Source organism: Dipodomys merriami, unplaced genomic scaffold (assembly GCF_024711535.1).
Source record: "Dipodomys merriami isolate MVZ:Mamm:240054 unplaced genomic scaffold, mDipMer1.0.p SCAF_29, whole genome shotgun sequence".
NCBI lineage: Eukaryota > Metazoa > Chordata > Mammalia > Rodentia > Heteromyidae > Dipodomys > Dipodomys merriami.
Genome location: NW_027204381.1, coordinates 10,660,001 through 10,686,636, shown reverse-complemented (window position 1 = coordinate 10,686,636; position 26,636 = coordinate 10,660,001). Strand labels below are relative to the sequence as shown.

Here is a 26,636-nt window from a genome sequence, read left to right as displayed (position 1 = left end):
TATGCTTTCCCAAACGATGACATTACATCTGTGAAGAGAATAACTGGCATGAAGTCTCCAATTAAATTTATTTTTTTTATCTATTATAGGAGATAACAACTAATGAGGAGATAAACCTATAAATAGTCTTCTCTTTGAAAGAGAAGACACTTTTAAATACCTAAATACAAATGAGCCAGGTATTTTGTCATGAACCACTTTTAGACACATTGGATCTTCTCTGCAAAAGCTAAGTCCAGGAAAAGCAGTGAAAAGTGCCCTCCCCTCCATTCTTACATCAGTGAGTCTGATGGAATTCTGAGATGCAGAGGAAAACTGCACGTTCAGTAATCTTGTGTGGAAACGAAACTATATTCCAGCAGATTTAACTTTGTAGATGTTAGTTCTTTTCTGCCACGAGGGCTTGAATCTGGATTATCGCTGCTTGCATAGTGTGGCTCTTTGGCCATTTATATGTTTAATTCCTTGCATGGTACTTGTTCACTTCAGTGCTTACTCATTTATCAATAAATAGTCCTGCCATAGTCCTCCTAATCATTTTGCTTTGTAATAATTTATCTCTGCACCATGTCTACTGCCTGTCTTATATTGACATCCCAGCTTTTTATCCCCAGAGCAAAATTAGAAGCTTCCTCATTATCTCCCAGTATTTATTCCACTGTCTGCAGCTACTTCCTCCTATCTCTATCATGATACTTGTAATATTCAGCTGTAATTGTTTCATTTTATATAGCTCTTTTCTTATCATAAATGTGAGCTCCTTAAAGGGAGTTTCTGAGTAGATGTGGAACATGCATGATGGGTAAATTAGTATTTGGGGGAGCATAGAGAAAGGATATTCCTCATGACCAGATAAACATGCTTAGAGAATGTATCCTACTTCTGTTTGCAACATTGATCTTACACTGCAGATTCTTTCAAGTACTTTATCAAAGAAAAATCAAACTGTGATGAAAAAAGAGAGTTTAGAATGTTAGAATCTCTCCTCCTAAGATAGCTTGAGCTACATCATGAGCTCTAGGCTAATACAGACTATGGAGCAAGACTCTGCCTCAAAAAATGCATACATACACCCATACACATACATACATACATACATACATACATACATACATACATACATATTTAGGCCAGGTATTTCATGCCTGTAATCCAAACTAGCTACATGGGGAAAAGAGGAAGAAATATTTCATATTTCAGGCTAAGTCAAAGTTTCCAAGACATGTATCTCAAAAACCAACTAACCAAACAAACAAAAAACAACTAGAGCTGGGGCTTAAGTGTTAGAATACTTTCTTCTCATGTGAGAGGCCCAAACTTCATTTCCTAGTAGCATAAAACAAACAAAATAAGCAACATAAAAATTAAATAGAAAAAAGCTTAAGCATCTATACCCAGTTATCTGGTCCTTTCCACTCCACATCCAATCCTCCATCTTCCCCTTACTGTAATTCATCTTGGTAGAAACAGGTATACCTTCACTATCTCTCTCTCAAAGTATTTCTGTATGCATGTGTTTTTAATAAAGTGTATTTGGGACAAAGATAATGAAAATGCATTCAATCATTTAGTTGCAGTGCTTAAGAACGACTTGATAAAGCCTCCTTTGTGGAACAGAGAGATAACAGCCAAGATTTTCATTACCTTGAAGTGGGATGGGAAATAGGTATGTCTCCAAAGGCTAGGTGGAGGATACTTGGTGGATGGATTGACAGGCTTAAATAATAGATGGGAGAGCAGTCACATTAGGGAGGTCACAATTGCATAGCTGGAGTTAGGGTTGTCTATGTGAAGAAATAATATATATGAATGCTAGATGAGTGCTCACTGGTAGAAGAATCAGCTAGACAACTGATGTTTGGTGTGAAGACTGATAAATACCTTTGCAAGCAGGAAAACATGCGTAAATGTTGTATTATGAACAGGAACAGGAGAGAGTCAAGTGTTAAAGGAAGTCAGATATTGAAAAAAAAAAAGGAGAGAGGAAAAGGAAGTACTGAAGAGAAGGATGAACATGGTTACAAGAACTGTAATTCCATTTCCTTTATAAGCCATGGTTTCACAATAAGCCTGAGGAAAGTGGAAACTCAATCATTGATACCTAGTGTTTACTTGTAAGTTGGATTTTCAAAGAGTATTCGCATACCTTAGTCTCTTAAGTTGTCTGTGTTCTATGCCCTGTATGACTGACTCTTGAAAGTTTCAGATTTTCCCTTGTCTACAGAGGACACCAATAAGAGAATCAACCTCACAACTTTAACTCAAGGTTTTTTGCCAGAAAAGCTAGCTATTCTGAGAAACAATATAGAGAATCTTCATCCATAAGCCATAATCATTGTAGACCTTAATCCACCACTATTCTTAAGCTTCACTTATGGAAAACTTTGAGAAATCCAGTGATTGAAAGAGTAGGGAAGGAAGCAGAAAGTTTTGAAGCAGAGCAATGGAATTAAGTTCACACATGGTACAGATGAGAAAACACCCAAGCCTGTCTAGACTACACACCTCCTAATGACAGAACAGGAAGGATCACGTCAAAGAATTGTTGGTAAAAAAAAAAAAAAAAAAAACTGGCTCGTAACAAGCAACAGGGATTTTTCCTTGAAGAGAGTGATATTATAGAAAGGGTAAACAGAGGAATTCCCCAGCACTCTTTGTCCTGTCGATTTGTCCATGTGGATCCCAGCCCAGGTTTAGGCGTATAGAAGTAAATGCAATGAATGCACACCACCATCTCCACACTTTCTCTTAGTTATCTTTGTCAAGGTATGAATAGTTTAGAGGAATCAGGCAGCAGGAATGGTGGGGAAAGTGTAAGATGCTCATGCAGGGGCAATATCTGATCACTATTTTTGTAAACTTCTGATTTTAGCCTTGGTCGGTAAATAATTTTGATGTTGAAGCTGTAGATGTATTTTATATTTCTGGAAAATAGCATAGATATTTGTTATACATACCTAATATGGAAAACAGTGTCTCTTGTATGTGTATATGTTTGTATGTATGAGCATAAGGAAGAGATGGAAAGGGGGGAGGGGAGAGAGAGAGGGAGAGAGAGAATAAGAGAGAGAAGGTGAGAGAGAGAAAGATTTTCTGATTGTACCTGCTCCTCAATGTCTAAAACACAAAAGCAGGATAAGTATAACCTGTTTCACCTTGTTTTGGTTCCTGGATCTCAAAGCAATCTCCTAATAAACAGCCCCCTAAGAGTTACAAATTTCTTGAAACTTTATTGATACACTGCACAATCACAACCATCTCGTATTCATCCTGAATTAGAAAAGGTTACAACTACAATGTAACATGCACAAAATTCAGGTAGTATATTCACCCTCAATACAATTATTGACAGAAATCAAGTCTTCATTGAGTTTTGAAGGAAAAAAGAAAGTAAGAAAGGAAACAAAAGAAGAATTCTCAAAAGCTAACAAAGTTATATACTCTTGTATTATGTGATAAAATTTTAAAGCATTTGAACATATATTTGTTTTTAAGGATAATTGTGAAAAATGGGCACACCCATTGTCTGACACAGCTATTAACGGCACCATTGATAAGTCATATATACTTTTGTTTTTTTAAATCTAGAGGACTCTGAACTTGACAGATACGTTTTCGTACACCCACACATTCCTCACAATTGCACTTAACATGTCACAAAATTTCTGAATGATTAAAAATGCTCCCTTCCACTAACACAAGGGCAGCTATTATTACTTAGCATTGTTATTATCAATATCCTTATTAACCTGCCAAATAATGTAGGATGTAGACCCACCGGGACAGTGGAGGGTTTGTAATAGTTACTTCTCCTCTCAGTGGTGTGGAATAAACTGTGTGCCTTAAAGGGCACCATTGAAAGAAACAGAAAGGAATCTCTTCCATAATGCTGGAAATCAGACTTAGCTGGCTACTTTCTCCAGGAGGACAATTGACTCTAATTAAGTCCACTCCACATCCTTTGGGCTCCAACTGTTCTGCACCTGAACACTAAATTGCTCTAGTTCTGCTCTATCTTTTTTTTTGCCACATCTTTTAATTGCAAATCTATTTCTTTTTCCTTTCATTTACTTCTCTTCTCTTAAGTAAGAAATGAGGGAAATGAGACTGGCATTTTTATTTGTTTGCTTTCTGTGATCACTAGGAGTTCTCATCATATTTTTTTTTCTAATGTTGCCTTCCTAGTTTCACACCTGTGAAATTTTACTGCAATGGCTCAAACTTTTCTTGTTAAGAAATAGATGACAGGCTTTTGATAATAGGAAGGGAAGGAATTAAGTATGAGAGTTTTCAAGAACCGGGCTTGTATAAAAATCAAAACCAACAATGTTCGTTATTGGAGAAAACAAAAAAAAATGCATTTTTGCAAAAAAATGAAAAGGAAGTAAAAGAGAAAAAAGAGTTATGCTGGGTCCCTAATTTAAAGGGGCTTAATATTTTTTTCTGGGTAGTGGGAGGACTGTGTGTGTGTGGGGGTAACTGGTTCTAGATATCACAAAGCTAGTTTTACTCTCTCTGAGGAGAACGCAGTGTCACATTCGGGAAACCATCTCAAGCCATTCCATCTCTCCTTCCATGATGTAACTAAGCTTAAGACAGCCATCTATAGCTATATAGAGCAAGGTCCTATTTGCATTAGAAGCTTCAACCAAAACTTGAATACTCAATTTCCAGCCATTTCTGGTGCACTGGCTCTCTTTGGGATTAACTACCTAGCCACTTTGGCACTCCCTACTCCTTTGGTAGTTTTTCTAATATAAGTAAAACTTTCTAATTCCTCTTTGTGGAAGGCAGGAGGACTTGGCTGAAGCAGAAAACAGATGTCAAACCCAACTGCAGCTCTAGAGCTCCCAGAGACAGAACATCCTTCCCTCACTCTTGGAGAATTGATTGCCCAACTTATGAACAGCATCCTGCAAGCAAAGGTATGGACTTCACAAGAATGAGGTCCAGTCCTCCTTATGACACAAGCTTCCCCTTTTCTTTCATTCCATTGAGCATAACTGCAGCCCACAACAGACCGTCCTGCATTGAGCTCTCTACCTAAAATATGAGAGTGCACATTTTGACGCCCACTCCCCTACAGCTCCAAACTCCCTAAGCAAAATAAGAATGAGAAAAGCTAAACATGCTTGTTTAGTCCTGCAGATGACTATATCAGGCACTTGACATTAAATGACTAAAAACCAAGCTTGGCCAGGGCCCTACCACTAGCAATTCCATTGGCATTACTTTGGTGGAAGTACATATTAACTTATATTGGGAAAGGGAAGAGTTTAAGAGGAACATCCTTTGCTGAATTCCTATTACCTAAACCCTTATAAACCTTATTTGGTTTTCTTTCTTCATGGAAACTCCACAATGAACTATTGGTTGCTTGAAGACTTCTTTCTTTCTTGCTTTCTTGCTTTCTTGCTTTCTTTCTTGCTTTCTTGCTTTCTTGCTTTCTTGCTTTCTTCCTTACTTTCCTTCCTTCTCCTGCTCTTATCCTTTCCCACCCTTACCATTGCCATCCTGAACAAATCTTTCCAGTAAGTCTTCTCTATCCATGTGTAAAGTTGGAAAAGCATTTACGTAAGTATGGATGTTATTTTTAGTAAACATTTACTGTATATATGCTTTAAGATGTTGGGTAAAAGCTACCATTGCAAAAGCTATTCCTCACCAAAGTAACTCAAATAACATAGAAGCTAGAGTATGGTGTGGCAAAGGCATATTCATTTCCATGTCCTGGTTGTCTTGGGTTTTATATACTTGATTTTCTTTGTCCAAAAGGATTGACTATAACATGTTTTACCCTCTGAAACATGACCAGAAGTGGTGTCTCCTAGTGTCCAGTAGAAGGGAGCAGAGCAGAGTGCCATAGTGACGCTAAGTCCAGCCTCATTAAGTTAAAAAATTTCTGATCATCTGCTTACTCAGAGAAGGATAGACACCTCATTTATTACAAGTCTTGAAGTGAGGAACAGGTATAGCTCATCCATTTCAAGCACCATGTTATCCCAAACCAGCCCCTCTCCTCTCCACAGCTTCTATATTTATTTTAATCCAGTATTAGCAGGAGACTGAAATGGTATGCTTACTTCTCATGCACTGTCTAACCCTAATCCAATTCCAAGTGCTGAGTGCAGTAACAGATCTGAACGATGTCTGACCTTTAATTCTGACTTTGCGCCTGCTTATGATGGTCTCTGAAACTTGAAATCAATGGACTGCTTTTGGCGTATCATGTATGATCCCTGAAGCTGGTTCTGGGCAGCTTATTAGGAAATGCACATGTCTGTGCTAGTGGGTGCAATATTCATTTTGCTCACTTCAGGTGTTCTCTTACCGTAGTACCTAACTTTTGTAAGCCAACGCAGTACTACAATTGCATATATATATATATATATATATATATATATATATATATATATATATAATTTCCCCACTCTAGTGCTCATGTGTTAACATACACAACAAGAGCACTTATATGGGAGGAAGAGAGATCAACTAAGCATTAAGAAAATGGAGCTCTACGGAGCTCATATATATATATATATATTAGTATTTTAGAATGTAATCCTGCAAATGATTTCCTACAGAGGCAGGTAAATCTGTAAGGAAGTCTTTGTTGATCCTTCTTCTCACTCCACATTAGGCTAATCTGGGTACATATCTGTACAGATTTTACCACTCTTCTTTTGTATTATAGACTCCCTTGTTTGTTGAATCCTTTTTGTCCTAGGAGACAATGGGGGAAAGATCAGATGTGCTCTTCCTTGTACACTAGATCTGCTTTGAACATAGAAAACTGGGGATATTCTTCTGCTAAGCTACTAGAGAAGCAGCCTGTGTCAGAGGAAATTGTGTCTCTTACACTTTTCCCCCTTCTGTTTGCAATGTTGCATTAATCAAGTGTTTGGAAATTAAGTCAGTTGCTCAAGTACCCTCAGCTCAGAAGAGCTTCTGGAAACAAATACCAGAGTTGTCAACACACCCGCCATGTAATTGGCCTCCATCAGCTTGTCACTGGATAGTTTTCAAACAGTTCAAGCCGGAAAGGAGACACTTGGCTATAGTTATCACACTTTGGCAAGTGGACTGCTGTCATTACATTGCAGAGAGATGTGTGTTTTCTTGCAGGTTCTTGCCGGCCATGAAGAAGGTCCTATATGTTCCCAACATGCACTTTCTTGAAAGGCTGAAAGAAGTGTGAAGGTTGGTACTTTAATCCATCAGCTGTGAAAGAAGAAATTTGGTTCTAATCAATGCTTCTCTGGGCCAATCTCTTTTCCAAGAAGGTGGTTTATGAAATAGTGTCTTCTGAGACTAGTGAGTGACTGATCTTGAAATAGCTATTTTGGTTTATCTGTTAGAAGAATCTAATGAGGGCGGATGGGTTTCTAAATTCCATCAAGCCCATGGCAAAGGATAGTACTTTTCTATGTAGTTTACCTGTGAGCTCATTGGCTTTCATATCAGAAGCTTATAGGAAACTTTGAAGATGCCAATGTCTGCCCATGAAAGAAAAGAAATTAATAAAATGGAATAGACACAACATGATTAGGGATATATGGTCATGAATTGGTAGTAAGCAGTGGAGGGAGAAATAGAAAGGACTGCTAGATAATTATACTGATAGAATGATAAACAGAGTAAATAGATTTCTAGGGAGAAAGGATGGCAGATAATTGGCTGAAGAGATGAATATCTTGTGGATATTTTGATAGATGCCTTGATGAAACCAAAATAACCAGTCATCTATTGATAATTGTTATGAGTTTCATAGCATGTTTAGAAGTACTATCTTTAATATGTTTGGCCATGTTTTGATTACTTCAGTTCTAGAATTTTAGTGGTGGAGTGAGTGCATCATTCCAAGGCTGTGATTCTTAGAGCTTGTAGGAGAAATGAGTAGGGTAGAGTAATGAGAGAAGATGGCAGGATTTTACATACTTTTGCATATATATGAACATATGTATGTGTATATATATGGGTATGCCATGTGCTCAACTAGATATGTGCATATGTACCTATATACTCATATATACGTATATATACGTATATATGAGTATATAGGTACATATATATGCTTATATGAGTATAATGAGATAATAGATTAGAAAATGAAAATGTGAACCCTAATAGATAGGTTAAATAGGTAAAAAAAAAAGAACTAGATAATAATAAACATGGAGGAAAGGATATGTACATTAAAATCAGGATAATGATTGTAAGCTTTAAAGATGAAGATAATTGAGTGAATGCAACTTTTGCTTTGTACTACATTGTGAGTCAAGTTGGGTCTTAAGGGCATTTACCATAAAGAAAGTTTCTGCCCACTTTGAACTTATGGTGGGGTGTGTGTGTGTGTGTGTGTGTGTGTGTGTGTGTGTGTGTGTGTGTGTGTGTGTGTGTGTGTGCAAAATTTGTTGGTAATGGAAGGAAGAGAAGTACAGTTAAAATAAAGTTGGTGGCCAAGATATCAGGAGCAGATTCCATTTCTAAAGACACCAATGACTGATTATCCTACACATCGTAGAACCCTTCCCACCCCTCCCCCCAACCCCTCATTCCAACTGCAAAATAGTCAAATCATAAACTTAAAAAGAAAAATCAAGGAGGTGAAAAAATGAACAATGAAAAGAATCCCAAACTAGTTTCCCCTCTGCAGTGTAGATTAAAGTCTGTGATATGGAGAAGCAGGCGTTGCTCAGAGGACCTAGGATTTCTTATCAAAACTTGATGAAGAAGTGGGCAAAGAGGGTCCCTGAGAGCCAGAGACAAGCCAGTGCTCTAGAGGCCGAGTTTACACCATCAATGACTGCTCCAGGCCCTGTGAGGGGGGAAAGAAAACAGGTCTATTAGCATGTAACCCAAGAACACCATCCTTATTCCCCCAACAAGCAAGTGCATAGACATGCTTCTCTGTGAGCATTCCTCCAAGTTCCACCCCTCCCCCTGACCCTGCCTTGTCAGAGAACTAGAAAACATCTTTTGGGAGGACTTGGAAACCCTAAGGATAAGTGTTTGTGTTGTCTAAACCACTATGACCTGCTCTGTAAGGCTGGTTTTAAAAAAAATGAGTGGGACTCTCTGAGGGCAGTCATTTATTTCCACTGCTACCAAAGTTAGACCAATATGCAAGGCTCCATGGTAAGGCACCCCTGAAGGTCTTTCATAAGTGTTGACTTTATTCTTTATCTATGGAGATAGAATCCATCACAAACAGAGTTGAGCACAGGTAATACAAGCATAGGGGAAGAAAGGGTCCAGAAGAGTAAGAAGCAGGTGGGGAGTAGGAAGAGGAAGAAGGTATTATTGTAGCCAACTTTACATCCTCTATATGTGTAATTTAGGTATTGTGGAGCATCCTTCCAAAACTGCTGAGAAAGGAGGAATGATTATCCTTAAGACTTTTGTAGACTGTGATTGTGTCTCTTTTAGCTGTCAGTGCTGTCTTTCCACAGCAGCAAAGAAAATACAGAATCCTCAAAACAAACCACCACCTGGTGATTAATCCTGAAGGAGAATTCCTCTTTTCTCTTCTTTTTCTCTCTGACCCTTTCCCAAATCCCCAGGGAGTGATTCATATTCCATTAAGTCATATGACCACAAATACAAAACCATAAGCACTGATCCATTCTCCTCATTGGCTAGAGCCTCAGGAAGACAAATCAAATAAACTAGGCTTATCCTCACTGCATGCCTCGTGTCTAGAGCAGGTATACCCATGTTTTCTTTGGTCATAAACAAGACCTGTAGTGCTCAAGCAAAGTGTATTCCAGTGAGAGCAAAACTGAATATGGTCAAAGAATGAAAAGCCATGGAGAGACATTCCTGTAAGACCAATGACAAGTGGACAAGTCATGTAGTCAAGATGGCACGACTCTTGTACTACATCAAGCCAAGACTCTATCAATTCATTGAGAAGCAAATGTGCCAATTAGAAAGAAGCCAACGAGGTACAGAATTTCCTTGGACCAGACCCAAGTCACTTGCCTAGTCTATCAAGCTTATACATGGTCTCAGGCCTTGCCCATGAAGGGACTGATTCAGACCTTTTGCTTAGGAATAACAGGTCTCTCCATTCTGAGTGCAACAGATCCTACCTCAAGAATTTCAGCTGACTTACAATGTGTCCAGTGCTCTTCTGGACCAAAATGTTGTCCTTATTTTATGCTTGCAGTCTGGTTCCTGTGGCTCTGAACTATATTCTACTATATAATATACACAAACAAGGGCAGAGGCCAGATCCTCTGGTCTCTGTGGAAGCTTTCCAATCATTTGTAGAAATTAAGCTGGTTCTTGGGCCTCTAGCAAGTATAATACACATCCAAAGGCATCATACTAATCAGCCTGGCCTATAAAATGTGCTAAGTTGCAAAATGCTTCAATTGAAGATATATTGTTTTTTGCAAGACAAGAATGATTGAGGGAATTTTATTTTGTCTTTTTGTTGTATGAAACTAGGTCTCTGTATGTAGCTAGGACTGGTTTCAAGCTCCCAATCCTTTCAACTCAGCAGATTTAGGGGTAGGGATGGGGCTAAGGGAAAGGGGTAGATGGGTGAAGAAGAGAAGAGGAGAAAAATGCAGACATGAATCCACTGCGGGGGTAGGATAAGGGTGCATTAGAAGGTTGAAAGGGGTGACATTGATCAAGATATATTGTATTTATAAACTGCTTTGTTAAATGACAACTCCTTTGTACAGCTACTTGAAGATAATAAATAAATAAATGGAAAATATATTTGTAAGAAAATGAGCAATGAAGATTTGTAAGACTCATGAGTTCTTTAAAAAATATTTCTCTCTCTATAGATCATTGTATGTACACAGTTGTGCCTCCATATTAGCAAGGGTAGATACAGGGACCTTCTACAGATACCAAGTCAGTAGATGATGAAGTCTTTTATATAAATGCTGTAGTATTTGCAGAGCACCTACACACATCTTCCTGCATAGTTTAAAACATCTCTATATTATTTATGAAACCTATTGCAAGAAAATTCTATATAAATAGTTGTTGCTGTGTATAATTTAGGGAATAAAATATTTGTTTTCACAGGTACAATTCCTTCCTTCCTCCCTTCCTCACTCCCTCACTTTCTCTCTCCTACACTTCCTTCCTTCCATCCTTTCTTCCTTTCTTCCTTTTCCTGTCTTTGTCTCTGTCTCTGTCTCTGTCTCTCTTGCAATTTTGGAGGTCAAACCCAGGGCATTGCCCATCCTGGGTAAGCGTTCTATCACTAAGCAACATCCTCAGACTAGGCATCATGGTATATTCAATCAGAATTCAGTTCAATCCAGGGATGCAGAACTAATGGATATGGAAGATTACATGAGCACATATGCTTTCTTTTAGAAAATCTTTCATTTTTTTTGTATATGACATAGAGAAACTTCATTGCATATACATGCATATATGCATATGGTGTTGGTATTTACTGGAGAAACGACTGAATTCTATATTCTACTCTAGAGAATTAACATGATGAGTGGAGAAATCATTTTATTTCAGATTCTTCCAGTGGACGTGAGCATTTCTATGAATGTCATGCTATCAGTGCAAGTCGGGATATAGTTAAAGGTAAGAGAAAAGAGGAAGTATACAAGGCAAATAAATCATAGGAGAGTTTAGTATGGAGAATGAAGGAGGAATCCTAAAGAGAACTGAGAGATGGTTGGTTGAAATACTTGTTGATCACTAGGTGGAGGCTTTGTAACTCTGCCAAAGAGTGGAACCCATAAGGCTGGTTTAGGAGGGAGATAGGTTTGTTGAGCTATTAACAGCATGTTCACAGAGTGTTCTCCATGTAGAATGCATGATTCTAACCTTAACTCCTTTAATATTTCAATCCTTTAATCATAAAATGCAAACTATATGAGATAGAGTGTCCAATGGCCACACAAGAAATAGAAACATGTCACTGTCCTCTAAGTCTGTGCTATTGATTCTTAAAACTCTAATTATTATCTATGGAAGATTGTACTTTGTGATGTTTACTGGGAGCAGAGCATCAGGGGGTAATTGGAACAATGGATTGGGAACTTGATTTTCTGACACTGATGTTTCTCAACTGAGTGATGCCTCTTTCTGAGGACTTGGTCTATCCATCTGCAATTTGAGAGGAAATGGGTTTTGATGGCTTGTGTGTTTCTTCTCCTGGTCACTTTCTAAGTTATTGTATAAGTGGTGACTTTACATCTAATACTGTTACTGTCTTCTTCAGCTGGTATATGGTGATTTTTATCATTACTGTATAACCATCTCATCTTGAAATGGGAGGAGGACATAACATTTCTAACCACTTATGCTTTCCTTTGTTATTTATTTTATTTATTTATTTTTGCAGGTACTGGGGCTTGAATTCAGGTCCTCCCAGTCTTTCTCGGATTTCCTTCAGAGGTAGCATTTTACCACTTGAACCACGACTCCATTTTACATGGTTTTTTGTTCATTTTTGCTGGTTAATTGGAAAAATTCTTTCAGACTTTTCTGCTTTCAATCTTTGATCCTTAGATCTCAGCCTCCTGACTACCTAGGATTGCAGGCATGAGCAATCAGGATCAAGCCACTTTCCTTTTTTTTATATACTTTATTATCTTTTGTTATCTTTACTGTCTTTGGTTTCAGGAAATTGTTTTTTGCTTTTTTTTCTTTTTCTTTTGAAAATACCATACAGAGGGGTTACAATTACATGAGCAAAGTAATGAATACATTCTTATCAAGCATTGTTGCCTCTTCCTTTGTTTCCCCTTCCCATCCCTTCCCATCCCCCCATTACCCCTGTATGTCTTCTCCATGCCAAAGTTGTAAAGTTTGTTTTTTGACATTATGTCTTGTACATCTCATTGTTACAATGGGTCCACCTGTACCCCTATTTAAACAATTTGTTTTTTCCCTTCCCCTCCACAAATTATTCCAACATCAAATACAGTGAAAACATGGGTTATACAGTGGGGGAGGGACATACAAAGCAACAAAGAAATATCTTATAAATATGTTAGAAACAACAGCAAGAAAGAAAAAAAACATTTGAGTCCTTATCTTGGGGTTCATTTTGCCTGTTTTGTTCTTCAGCAGGGATGAGGAACACGTGCATGGCAGTATCAGTTGACAACACTATTTACTGCCAAAATGCCTTAGGTCAATCAGTCGAGGAAAAAATGATCAGTCTATAATAGCCAGAGAATTAATTTAATCCACTCTGACAGAGATTAAAACCAGCATTACTTCTCTCATACAGACCCTGGACACATTTCAGATTTGGCTGTGGTCTACATGGCAGAGTTCAGCCTTTGTTTGGACAATGAAAACAATAACTCCCATTTTTGTCCTACACTCTGGGATGGAATGCTGAGACAAAAGCCATCAGCAATGGCCAATGCATTTAATTGCATCTTTACACTATCTTTACACTATCTGAGGAAATGGGTGTCTCTTGATGGATTCTTTCTTGCTACAGTCACTTTCTTAATAGGCAAAAATTTAACATACAAGGAATGGTAACTTTTTTTTTGCACAACTAAATATAATAACAATAATAAAAAAGAGAATTATAAAAAGATAATAAAATTAAATAAATGAAAAAAAGAAAAGGGGAGGAGTACAGATGTTTATGTAAGTCAATATGGTCCTATGGTATCTAATACTTGGTCCCTTAGGCTGCAACTGATGTTTTCTTGTCAGATGAGTGAAGCAGCAGGACTGCATCATGTTTCAGAGTGGGCAATGGAAGTGGAGCAACATATCACCCTGAGCTTAGCAGAGGCTGTGTGAAGGTTTGCCTTCAGAGTCAGGCTGCGTAAAGTTTTCCTAAGCCATGGTGTATGCAGATAGCTGTTGCCAGGGCTTCTTCAGTTATGTGGAATCCAAGATGACATCACTATTAACGTCCACAAATATGCTTTTTTTAGTTGGTTACTGGAATAGTAATATATAATAGCAGATCTTTCAATACTGTGTTCTATTCCAGTAAACTGAAATACACTTGGATAAAGGTCAAAGGTTCCAGAAAAGGAGGGTCTGGAAGATGGCTGGGGGATAGGACTCAGGGAAGAGCAGGTGGTAGGAATATTCATTAAGATTTCAGAAAAGGGTTTTAGTGCATCCTGCTTCTTTGATCTTTCTACCTTCATCTCTCCATTTGTGAGACATAAATATTCTTTAGGGTAAAGTCATATTTTGGGGTAAAAGTGAAAGTAATTCTCCCATGCAGCTTTGGAGTCAACTAAATTGAGTTTATATCGGAACGCTAATTTTACTACTGTGTGTTCTTAAATGAGGAACTTTGTGTTCTCTTGTTGCAAGTGGAAGAAAAAGTACTTAGTTTTCAGGACTGATGTGATTGCTAGCTGTCCTGTACACAATTGCTACGTGATCTGCTCTTCCTAGTATTGGAACCGATATTGGTTTATTTAGATGTTTTTCCAGAGAGAAGGAAGTAATGAAGTAAGGTAGTTTAATGATAAGAGTGGTCGCAACTCTGATGATTGGAGAATGAGAGCATAGAGTCAGGGGAGAAGTAAAGAAAAATATCTGCAGCAAAGTCCAAGGGCAAGAGACCCATTCTTTAAAGGAAATAGATCCAAGCCAGCCTGGGAGAGGAGTCACAATATTCACTGGGTGTCTGAATGTGCAAGGCTCTGTTTTTAAAAAGAAAAGTCAGTCCCTACTTCAAAGAGCTTATGCTCTAGAAAAACAGCAAAATCTCTGCCCTAGTCTAAACAAATAAACAAAAAGCCAACAAAACATTTTTCAAAAAAACATTCTTACAAATCCTAGGAAGAAAGCTACTTGAAACAAGTAATCGCCAATCACTTTTATCTCAGCCAACAGTCTGTCTATAGGTTAGGAGGACTGAATAGGAGATAACTGAATTTGAATTTTGTCTCAACTATCCAGTAGCAGGAATACTTTGAACGAGATCACCAACTTCTCTGAGTGTTTCTAGTGTACAAATGGAGAAAAGGTAGTTTATCTACTGCATAGGGCTTCTCTGAGGATTAGTTAAGATGCTGTGCAAATGATTGAGATTGAATAAAAAATGGATGCATATAAGACGAATTAGAGCTAGACTGGTGCTTGCTGATCCCTAAAATAGCACATTATGTGGGATCCTGCTCTAAGTAAAGAGATCCTGTAAATACTAGGTTTCCAACAATTGTCAAATGCCAGCCAAAGCAAATTTAATCATGACTAGTGACTGAAGTAGTTGCTAATGATAGATAAAAGCTTCCTACTATAAGTCACTGGTGTCTCACAACTGTAATCCTAACTGCTCAGGAGGCTGAGATCTGGAGATCAGCTGGGTAGAAAAGTCCATGAAACTCTTAGCTATATTTATCCAGCAAAAAAAGTCAGAAGTAGAGGTATGACTTAAGTGGAAGAGGGCCAGCCTTGAGGAACAGAGGAAGTTAAGGGAGAGCATGAGGCCCTAGCTCTAGTACCAGCATATATGTGTGTGTGTGTGTGTGTGTGTGTGTGTGTGTGCGCGCGCATGCGTGCAAGCGCGCGCACGCACGAGCTCCCACACACAAGCACATACACACACACACATCTTCCTAAGACTAGTTACTCTGACAAAGTATACTTTAAAAGTCCAATTCTTTCTCTGGACAAATATCATAGTTAAGTTATCCTACTTTATGGTTAACAATGACTCAATTAAACAACAATGTCTACTACAAATATCAGGCTTCATTAAATACTTTCCTTTTTTCCGGATAAATTGACAGTGAGAACATGTAATTATGCTTCTTCCCAGGATTATAGCCCCTCCTCTTTCACCCTTTTGAATGCTAAAAATTAATTGCTTCTTCATGCCTGAAGTGGGCATCTTTGAAAATAAAACTATAAAATGAAAATGCTAAGTCACAAAACAAACTGCGGGTGACACCAGAATACCTTGGGGACAGATGTGCAGACAAACATAAGTTACTCTATAGCATATGAAAAAAAAAAAGATAGGGAGACAACAATGACCAAGGGACAGATTTGAGAAAGGACAAACTAGCATTACAAGTCAATAGGTACATGGCTAGAGGAGGACTGTCAACTTGAATTTCAGCCAGGTAAGACAAATAATAAACAAATCAAGCAACAAAGTAGTCTACTTTTGAGATGCTACTTATTTTGGTATGTTAAATATACTAAAACTGTAAAGTTTTTTTTAAATCTGTCTGTCTATGTAATGAAAGCAGTGGGACTTGAAGTCAAGGTCTTACACTCCTGCTTGTCTTTTTCTGCTCCAGGCTGGCACTGTACCATTTCCACCACACCTCTCTTTCTGGTATTTGGGTGATTAGTTGAATATAAGAGTAGTATGGACTTTTCTGCCCAAGCTAGCTTTGAACCATGCTTCTCAGATCTCAGCCTCCTGAGTAGTAGGATTATAGGCATTAGCACTTAGCTAACAGTTTAAGAAGCAAGTCAGGTTGAGGTTTTCAAATGGGATACAGCCATACTTACAAATAAGAATCAGGGGCTCAATCAAGCCTGACTACTTTCGGGCACTAGATATGTGACTATGTTCAAGGATGTGTGGCTCATTTCCCTCTTGAATGACAGGTGTTGACAATCTCAGCACCCAGACTCAACACAAAACTCCCAGAAAAAAATACATAAGCTGGGCTGGGAAGGTGGCTTAGTGGTAGAGTGCTTGCCTTGCATGCATGAGGCCCTAGGTTCGATTCCTCAGTACCACATAAGCAAAAAGAAAAAGCTGGAAGTGACGCTGTGGCTCAAGTGGTAGAGCGTTAGCCTTGAGCTGAAGAGCTAAGGGACAATGCCCAGTCCCAGAGCTCAGGCCCCACAACCGGACCCCCCCAAATACATATATGTGTGTGTGTGTGTGTGTGTGTGTGTGTGTGTGTGTGTGTGTGTGTGTGTGTGTGTGTGTGTGTGTGTGTGTGTGTGTGTGTGTGTGTGTGTGTGTGTGTGTGTGTGTGTGTGTGTGTATGCTTCCTGATAAGATCCTGCTTTGTAAGAGATTCTGAAGCTTAAAAATATAGTGTACTTTTTAAGTGATGAAGGTATTGGAATGTATTATTGTTTTTCCTCTCTAGATTATAATGAAAATATAGCACTCTTCTTCAGCAACTGAAGCTGAGCTTGTTGTAATTCTACTCAAATGACAGGTGGGAGGGGGATCGCATTCAACAAGAAGAAAACCCCACAAGAAGTTGAACTTGTTGATAGCACAGTGAGATGAATGGAAGATCTGAAGTCCCTTTACGATTCCATTTTGTTCTGAAATTTGGATAGGTTTTATATGTATGATTATGAACTACATGACCTTCCTAATGAGGAACCAAAAGGATAATGATGTTCTTGGTGATTAAAAGAGAAGCAAGGAAATCTAATTAGAGGATGTATGTGTTACACTTGTTGGTGAAACAGAAATCTATTTTCAGCAGTGTCGGCTGATGAAGGCACCTCATTTCTCTTCAAAGGGAACTTCTCCTCCATTGTCTTTAATTACAGTGGAAAAAACGTGGCACTGTATTGTTTTACAAGTGAGATTAACTAGACTTTGCAAGCACAACTAAGACGGTGGATAAAGATGCAATAAAAGGCAGCCATCTTTGTTTTGTTCTTTTAACACTCCCGCTTTGTGCTTTCCACAAAGACAAGAGCTTAGCAAGTGAATATCAGAAGTGAATTCAAATCTATAAGCTCATCACAAACCTGAGAGAGACAAGAAGACTTCTGCCTAAACTTTCAGTCTATGCTGACATCAGCACGCCCGAATGCTCAGTGTTAAATTCTAAATGCTTAGGCTAATAGCCAGATGTCAATGATTCACAGGGGGAGGGGTGGGAGTGAGCCAATGACGAGAAACCTCATCAGGAATGAAATGTGAAATGTCTGCAGTTTTTTTTTTCTAATATGTTGACATTTTGCAGGTTGTGGAAAATACAAATGATTTTGCTGCTGTCATCAGCCAAAAGCAATGGTATTTCTCTGACTCATACCCTCCCACCTGGATTTAAATGTTGGATTTGGAAAAGAAAAAAAATTCATGTACGTTATCAGCAGGAAATGGACAAATGTGTGCAGCTTTTGATGTCTCTGCAAAGTTGTCTTCCTGAACAGTGAATTGGAATGTTTGATGGAAGTCTCCCCCACATGGAAGATCATGATGTAGGCAGTGGGGGTGGAAGGAATACATAAATTTGAAATTAGAATTGGGTTATACCCAGGCTGGAATGCAAGGAAATGTCAGGGAAATAATAATTTGGCTTCCCTAGGGAGAAAAGGACTACCAGTCTTGGAAATCTTCTTGGTCCTTGGAAGTAAAGAGTTTCAAATACGTATATAGGCTATAACTGATATCCCCATTGACTAGAAGATTTATTCATTAATTCAACAAACATTTACTGGGCAATGACCATTGCAAGATACAGTTCTGCATCCTCTAAGTGCAAAACCAAATACAAACAAAATATAGCCTAAGGGAAAGCCACCACGAGAAAGCCAATGATGAGTGATTGGTTTTACAGCAGGATTTTAGAAATACTCTACAGACAAGCTGCCATGGACCATAGCTTTGGAGGAGAAGTGCTTTTATCAGGAAGAGAAAGCCTGCCTGTGTGACTGCTGGAATGAGTGTGAGTTAGAAGGAAGAATGGCATTAAGGACAGAGACTAAAGTCTGGTATTGTCACTTCTTATAAGTACCGCGCGCTAACCGATTGCACCACTGGAGCTCCATGGTATTGTCACTTCTATGGTGGAATTCCTGTGTGGGGGAATGTTGTCTCCTCATTTAAGATCTCTTGAGTTCTAAGCTGGTCTCATGTGAAATGCAAATAACAATGATCTGTTTCAAAAGATTCTTAGGTATCTAAGGCCATATGTAACTGCCTACTTGAGAGTTATTACTGCTTCTTCATTCCTCTAGCATGGCACTTACATTTTATTTTAATGATCAACAGATCATTATTAGCATAATAATGATCTGTCTCTCTTTATATCTTAGTCTTTAGCATAGTTCTTAGCATAGAGTGGGCACTAAACATATATATGAGATGAATGGAGAATGGAAACAGCCATATAACAGGAATGTGGACCCAAAGGGTCTTGCCAAGTGGATACATGGCAGGGAGCAGAAGCTGAAAGGGTGTTCTGATCTGAGTGCAAATAGCTTTAATGCCATACTTTTCTGCTAGGCAGGAGTTTTCAGCCACTGAAATGACAAGATTAATTCCGAGTTTTGGAAAAACCGCTTGGTTCTGCAGTGGCAACCAGATTGGAGGTGGATTGCCAAAGATAAGGAAGCCGGGAGTGAGGTGTGATCACTGGTAAGATGCATGATACAGTGAAGTAAGACAGTGGGGACGGACCGTGGAGGAAAGGCTGAGTTGTGGTTCTAGAATTCCTTAGCGAAGGGAAAAGTAAAAATGATGGTGAGCTTTCTAATAAGAGTGTGCAGCTGCAAAGTAGAGATGGGGTGTTACAGAAAAGGATGGGATTTGGGGTTCCCATGGGAGATTCAGGCAGGGAGAGTGGCTCATAGCTCAGCATTCAGCAGAAGGCTAAAGATACAGACTGGGAAGTTCCACAATTGTTTAGCAGCTACCAAAATTCCACGTGAATATGATTTCCTCAGAAAACATGCTTTAAAGTCCCATTCCCAGGTCTATTCATAAAGATTTTGACTGAGTAGTTCTGAAGTAAGGCTCACAAATCTGTATTAAAAATTAAAAAAAAAAAAACACTCCCCAAGTAATCCCAATGTAGGCTAAAAAAGACTGCTCCTATAATGTATGAAGATGAGGCAGACCCTTCATCTTTCACTGTCATCCACCCACTGGGCTGGTTCTGGGGAGCTAGGAGCAGATTGGGATCCAAAAGTGAGAAAGAGGTCACCTCTCTTGGCTTTATTACTAGTGGTGATAGGAGTAGGCAGGGGCTGGGTGTTAGGAAGGAAAGAGATCTTGGGAGACTCAAGACAATGGGGCCTGTAGAGGTGGAGTCTGTCAGTGGGGTGCGTGGGGAGCATGTTGCAAACGGCCCCCTCTCAGATCCTTGTATCCATTCTCTACAACCCCATGGAACCCACATGGGAGGACAGTTTAACAATGGAAAGAAATGAGAAGAAAAAAGTAGAAGTGTATATGGGGGAATGATAGGTACATTGAGGTTTCTGCCTACAGCTGTATGAGTGGATTTGGAGAAGAGCTGCTTAATGCTAACTCTTGTTGAAGAAAATCCAGTTTAGAGATCCAATCAGATGTGCATAATTATTCTGAAAGAACAGCCAATAACAAGAAAATGGAGATTGGGTTCACGGGTCTCTAAGAGCTGCTTAGATTGGCTGCAGGCAAAGCTGCTCTGAGGGTGCTCTAGCTCTGCCTGAGGAAAAGAACCACAGTGCCCAGATGTTGCCTGGAATCGAGAATTTGCTGTGTTCATTTGCAATGACAAGATTCTGGTGAGTTGTCCCTATGCCTGATATTTAACTCTTAATGTAGCTAATTTGTGTAGCCACAATTTCCTAGATAAAATGTGAGGAATCTGTTTTTCTTGTTGTAGCATCCCTCCTCCTTTCTGGAATTGTGTGAGTTCACTGCCCTTCTCCCCTGCCAGTTCCAATAATCCAGGAGTTTATACGCCTCATTAAGCACATCACATTCTCTGCAGTACTGGATGCAATCAGGTCCAAAAATCTTCCAAGGAGAGAGGATCAGGCCTCTTGCTCGTGGCCCTGAGGAAGTAATGGGTTGGCAAGTTTTAGGAAAGTGAGTGGCCAAGCTGTGGCCAACAAGCTGAGCCCAGCCACCGGCTGCTGCTGCACAAAAACCTGGCAAGATTTCAAGGTACCAGAGCACCAGGTGGGCCTTCAAATGGCTGTGTCCACTCAAAGCTCAAGAATACTTGGAGCAGGCTGTTTCCAATAGTGGACATTTGCTGCCATTGCCAAACTTAGAGATCACAGATTTGGACACTTGTTTTTTTATCCTGTATTTCCCCCCATCCAGAACAGAGACTTAGGAAGCTGAAATTAAGCCAGATATTGATGGCTCCTGCTTACTTCCCTCAGGAGGCTGAGATCTGAGGATCTTATCCAAAGCCAGCTTGGACAGAAAACTCCATGAGATTCTCATCTCCATGTAACCAGCAAAAAGCCAAAAGTAGAGATATGGCTCAAGTGATAGAGCATGAGCCTCTAGCCAAAAAGCCAAGCTAGAGTATGAAGCCCTGAGTTCTAGCCCTGGTACCTGCAAAAAGTAAAAATTAAAATAAAATAAAATAAAAAAGAGAGAAAAGGAAAAATTTTTTAATGTGAAAAAATCAAAAGACTGAAAACAAGCTGATGTTCATCTTGTTTTGTTCTTGTGTTTTACACACACCCAAGGATCAGGTAACACTACAGTTTGTTAGAGTCAAATTGGACTCAGTTCTCTTAGCTGGCACCAATCTTGCCTCTGCATCACATTGCCTTTCTATTATCTCTAGTTGATTGTGGCCAAAGGAAGTGGATGATGTAATGTCCTACCTGAGTTGTACTTTACCTAACTGACCATCTTGTATCTCAGCACTTGGTATAGAAGGAAGACTAATTATACTCTGATGCTAACCACAGATGGTTCTTGGGTTACAACCCACCTACTATATTAATTCTCACTTTTCTGGTCCATTTCGGATCAACCTACTCACCAACCCATTGTCTCTATGATCTTGCATTTTTTGGTATTCTTTTAAATTTGTTTTTTTTTTATCACATTCTCTTTAATAGAATGTGGCTCCAAGATAAATGATTAAGGGATGGGAACATTTGGCGCAAGAGCATCCTCCAAGTAGACTGTGTGTGACATGGTATTCTACCTAGAGCAATCACTGGTATCCTTAATGGCGGTTACATATTAAAAATTGGACTAACATAATATTAAAGCACTGGAATTGGAGTGCATGGACTCGAGTCACAGCTCATGTGCTTATAAAGAAATGCAGTTTCAGTTATCTGCCCAATCATTCAATTTCCTCACATGTAAAATCAGGATAAATATAGTCCTTACTTTATAGGCTCATTAAGTGAACAAAACATGGAAAACTCTTAGCCTAGTAGCCCTGCTCATAGTAAGTAGATTACAGCTATGATAAGTTGTAATTACAGGGCACTGGAATTAGGGAGAATATGGCAGGAATGGGCACTCTCATTTTGATATTGTGCTGACTTGATTGCCACTCAGTCTAAGCATCAGAGAACTAGGCTCAGAAAGTTCTACAGGCCATCTTTTCATAACATACCAAGACTAAGACTGATCTTCCCAGAGTCAGGGAAGGACTCAGTTGAGACAGATCCCTCAGACCAACCCTCAGATCCTGTCAGTTCCTGGGAGTTGAAGTTTTGACATCCATATCTACTCATCCATTCCCAATATTGTCCTGACCCACTATTGATACTGATTTCTATCTTGGGCCTTGGACATGGTTCCCCAGTTCCTAAACCTTACAGTCTAGAGGGGAAGAAAGACTAATCAAACAAGATAACTTGTCAGACACCAGTGGCTCATGCCTGTAATCCTAGCCTCTCAGAAGGCTGAGTTCTGAGGAACACAGTTCAAAGCCAGCCCAAGCAGAAAACTGTGGAACTCTTATCTCCTATTAATCACCAAAAAGCCACAAGTGAAACTGCCATTCAAGTGATAGAGTGCTAGCTTTGAGCAAAAATAAAAAGTTCAGGAACCCAAGAGTTCCTGAGTTCAGGCTCCAAGATAAGATAACTTAAAAACAAAATTGCAAGTAGAAGATTAGGTCTACAGAAATGAATCGGCTACCTGTTACATTGCCGTTGTATCTTTATTAATTAGGTCAATGCCCCACACATCACGGGTACTATATGCATGTTCACTGAGAAGGTTAATCAACACATGGCATGGAAGCAGCTGTTAGAAACAATGTGTGAGAAGTGCACAGTGGGGGATTGGTCTCCCTGAGAGGTCAGCAAGGCTTCCTTCAGAAATAGAAGTTGAAGCGAGGCACTGGTGACTCATGCCAGTAATCCCAGCTACTTGGGAAACTGAGATTAGGAGGGTCATGGTTGGAGGCCAGTCTAGACACAAAATTTTCTGAAATCCTCTTCTTAAACCACAGCTTACAGCACTAGTGCATTCCTCTCACTGCAAGCTTCCAGTAAGGCCAAGAATGGCAAAAATGTGATTCCAAAACAGCCTGAGAAGAAAAATCTGAGACACTCCCCGGAGGGAAGCTAGAGGTGGTGGTGTGTCACTGGATACCAGCAACAACAGGAAGGCTGAAGTAAACAGATTGCAGCCCAAAGGCACACTCAGATAGGAAGTGACAGTTATCTCAAAAATAACCAGTGAAAAAAGTGGGGCTAGAGGTATGACTCAAGTGGTAGTTTGCCAGCCTAGCAAGTGTGAGGCCTTGAGTTCAAACCCCAATACTGTGTGTGCGTGCTTGCATGCACACGCACACATACACAAACACACACACACACACACACACACACACACACACACACAAATAGATTGTAGAAAGGTAAGTAGATTTCAATCAGTGAAATAAACTAGGTTGAATTATAGTATAGTTAGGATGCTGTATTAGAGGACAAAGGAGACCTTATAGAAGAGGAAAATAGATGTTTTTCAGGGAAATAATTCTGGCAAGTATATGAATGAAAGCAGTGACAGGATGGCCCATGTCACTGGAGGAACTACAATTGCTGGCATGTATATAACAGCTTTTATTTAGTTGTATCATCTTACTCAACATTATGCCATTAATAATTCATGATGGCCTTCTTATGTCACGAGCCAGGAAAACGTCATTCCAATTTCAGCTTAGTCAATTAAGTGTCATAGTCTTTGGGTGTTGTCAAAGACACATATTTAAAACCATTTGTGAATGCCCTTGTTTATTCCTCTCACCAGACTTTTGAGGAAAGTATTAAGTTCCTCGTAATGCATGAAAAAAGGGATAGTTTAAGTGTGATTAACACATGATTGAACTGGGATGAGAATCTATGTGCTATGAAATTATGCCCCTCTACGATTCTTAAAGAAAACCTCTATCTACATTGCAGTTTTGTCCCTACAGGACTTTAATTATATCAGAATTGGACTATCCCATGGATTGATCTTCTTTGTGGATTCCATATTCCAGTTGATTCAGAATTAGATAGGACTGTATTTGGAGATGGAACCTATAAGAAGGTATGTAAAGCTAAATGGCTTCAAAGAAGTGAGGCTTGGGTCTTGTATAATCAAAACTGAGCTCTCTGGAGCCGGTACCTTCTATCACTAGCCTCTAGAATGATAAGAAAACAAACTACTGTCTTATAATCCACCCAATCTCTTGTGTTTAGTTATGGTAGCCTGAGAAGAGAAATGGAGTCTTAGGACACATTGGCTATTATCTTCTGTGAAACACCATTTTTTCCTTAGTTGACAGCAGAGAGGTACAGAACTGAAATTAATCCTTTCTACATTACGTTCCATGCTACTGGCAATCTTATTAACCCAAGGAGTAAGTTGAGGTCAGGGGACACATGACATTCTAATCCCATCCTTTGTCTTCAGTGTTATCAAGAGTCATGGACTGGAATTCCTGATCCTCACAATCTGGCAGCTATGTCTGTGATTGCCCTGGATCAAGAGTGTTAAAAGTGACAGTTGTCAATTCAAATGTTACCACTTTCCACATGACTAAGATTGACATCCTAGATGGCAGAGCTTCGAGTCTTTCACACAAAGGCGTGGGAGAGTTGAGGACCAGAGCTGAGCATCAGCTACTGCTTCTCCAGAATGTATGAGTGAAATCTATGTGTGTGACTGTGTGGCTTTCTCTTCTTATCCTCTGGGAAAACCCAGTATCCAGGGTTCAACTCTAGATCACATCTAGTGCCTGTTTATTAGCTGTGAGTACTTCATTGTTACACACCTTTTTTTAATTTATCTACAAAAGGGGGGGGGTAATAATCTGTCCTATACAACACTGACAGGATGCCTAGAAATCAGTAAATATCTGGTAAATAATGGATATTGCCATTAGGAATAATAACTTCAACTATTTCTATTTTAAAAGACAGTTTTCAGCAGTAAGTCAGTACCCTCTTTGCCTTGGGCTGAAGGAATAAAATATTTATACAAGGATGATTTTTCCTTAGAGATAGCTATCTAATAATCCATTTGGTCTCTGGGCTGAGTTCCTCTTGGTATTTCTGAGTTCAGAAATAGCAGAAATGTTCATCCTTGTTAGAGGAAAGCAAATAGAAGTTTGTTGTTTGCAGGGGGAGGGGGACGAGGCTCTTCTCTGAGATCTGTAATGATACTTCATAAGTGTCTGTGAAAGCCATCATATTCTATATGCTTATTGTCTAAACTGCGTAAACCCAACCCCTTGAATTTCATCCACTGTGGAGAGTTCTCCAGGGAGGGGAGCAGGCAAGCCTATCTTTGAAGTAGGCTTAAATACAAAAGCATAGGCATTCAAGCAGGCAGAGGACAGAAGGAACATGCTGTACCCACCTGCCACTGCTGATGAGGGGCTTATTTCTAAGACACACACAGCACAATGCACACACAATGCAGAGAGAAAACAAAAGACATAGATCACACATTTCAGATGGTTGGTGGACAAAGTTTAGTTCATGTCAACGCTGAAAGCTTGTTCAGGGTCTGAGATGGAAATGGGAAAATGAGTCCCTCTTCATCCTACTTTTCCCATACTAAACCTCAGCAAATAAGCACATATATATACACAGACACATTCATCAATATCACAATAAGCTGGCCCTGGCCACAGCATGAAATGTTGCACAAGGATATGGACACGGTAGTGAGGGAAGTTGGAGGGAAGAAGGGCTTTCAAAGAAGCCATTCATTCATGGGTCCTGACCGCTCTCCATCGATATGGGAGAAATTGAGTTTCAGGAAAGGTCTCATGTTGCAATTGCGAATAAAGCATGCATCTGATGAGGGCCTGGACCTCTGCTCCATTCATCTCAGTGAAAGAGAACATGCATGGGAGTCAATGTGAGAATCATGATGGCAGTTGCTAACTTGGTTTGATGCTATGAATAATAACCCCAGAATCATCGACTCTTACAACAGAAGCTATCTTAAGTCACATCTCCTTTGTCCCCATAAACATTTAGAATATACTACAACGAAACTGTCCCATGGATCTACCTTCTTGATGGATTCCACATTCAGGTTGATTCAGATTTTGGTTTACTCCTTTTGAAAGGGGTCAATCTTACTGTTCAATAACCGGGAAAATCAAATTACCTTGGAAACAACACTGTCTCTTATGGCAGGGGAATGAAGGTGAGGAGTTTCTTATCTAAGGGTTGGGTTGAGCAGTATGGATGGACACAGGCCAAACAAAGCATGCCTTTCCTCCCTCCTGAGTTCCTGGCGATCCCCAATGTGGCTGAGCCAACTGCATCAGGCTTCCTGCACTCACCATACAGTGTGATGCTGGCATTGGTGTTTCCAAGCTTGTTTGTAGCCACGCAGGTATAGTTCCCATAATCCTTCTCTGAGACATTGAAGAAAGTCAAAGTGGATATGCGGCCTTTGTTCTCAATCCTTACTCCGTCCAGGCCAGTGGCTAACCTGCAAAAAGAGAAAGCATTACTGATCACTACTTATCACATGAAAGATTAGCCTAATCATA

At 39.4% G+C, this 26,636-nt stretch overlaps 1 protein-coding gene across 4 annotated transcripts in view; it reads right to left on the bottom strand.

The window, feature by feature from the left end:
• Opcml (opioid binding protein/cell adhesion molecule like) overlaps nt 1-26,636 on the bottom strand; it is a 1,269,678-nt gene that overhangs the window by 79,531 nt on the left and 1,163,511 nt on the right. For 3 of the 4 annotated variants that reach the window (XM_070038350.1, XM_070038349.1, XM_070038348.1), the window contains exons 7-8: nt 26,424-26,575; nt 4,343-8,818 (exon numbers count right to left, since the gene is read on the bottom strand). In XM_070038350.1, coding sequence (XP_069894451.1) covers nt 8,718-8,818; nt 26,424-26,575 — 253 coding nt within the window. In that variant the 3' untranslated portion in view covers nt 4,343-8,717. Of the gene's footprint in view, nt 1-4,342; nt 8,819-26,423; nt 26,576-26,636 lie in introns of those variants that run through there. The other variant, XM_070038351.1, reaches the window with a different exon arrangement.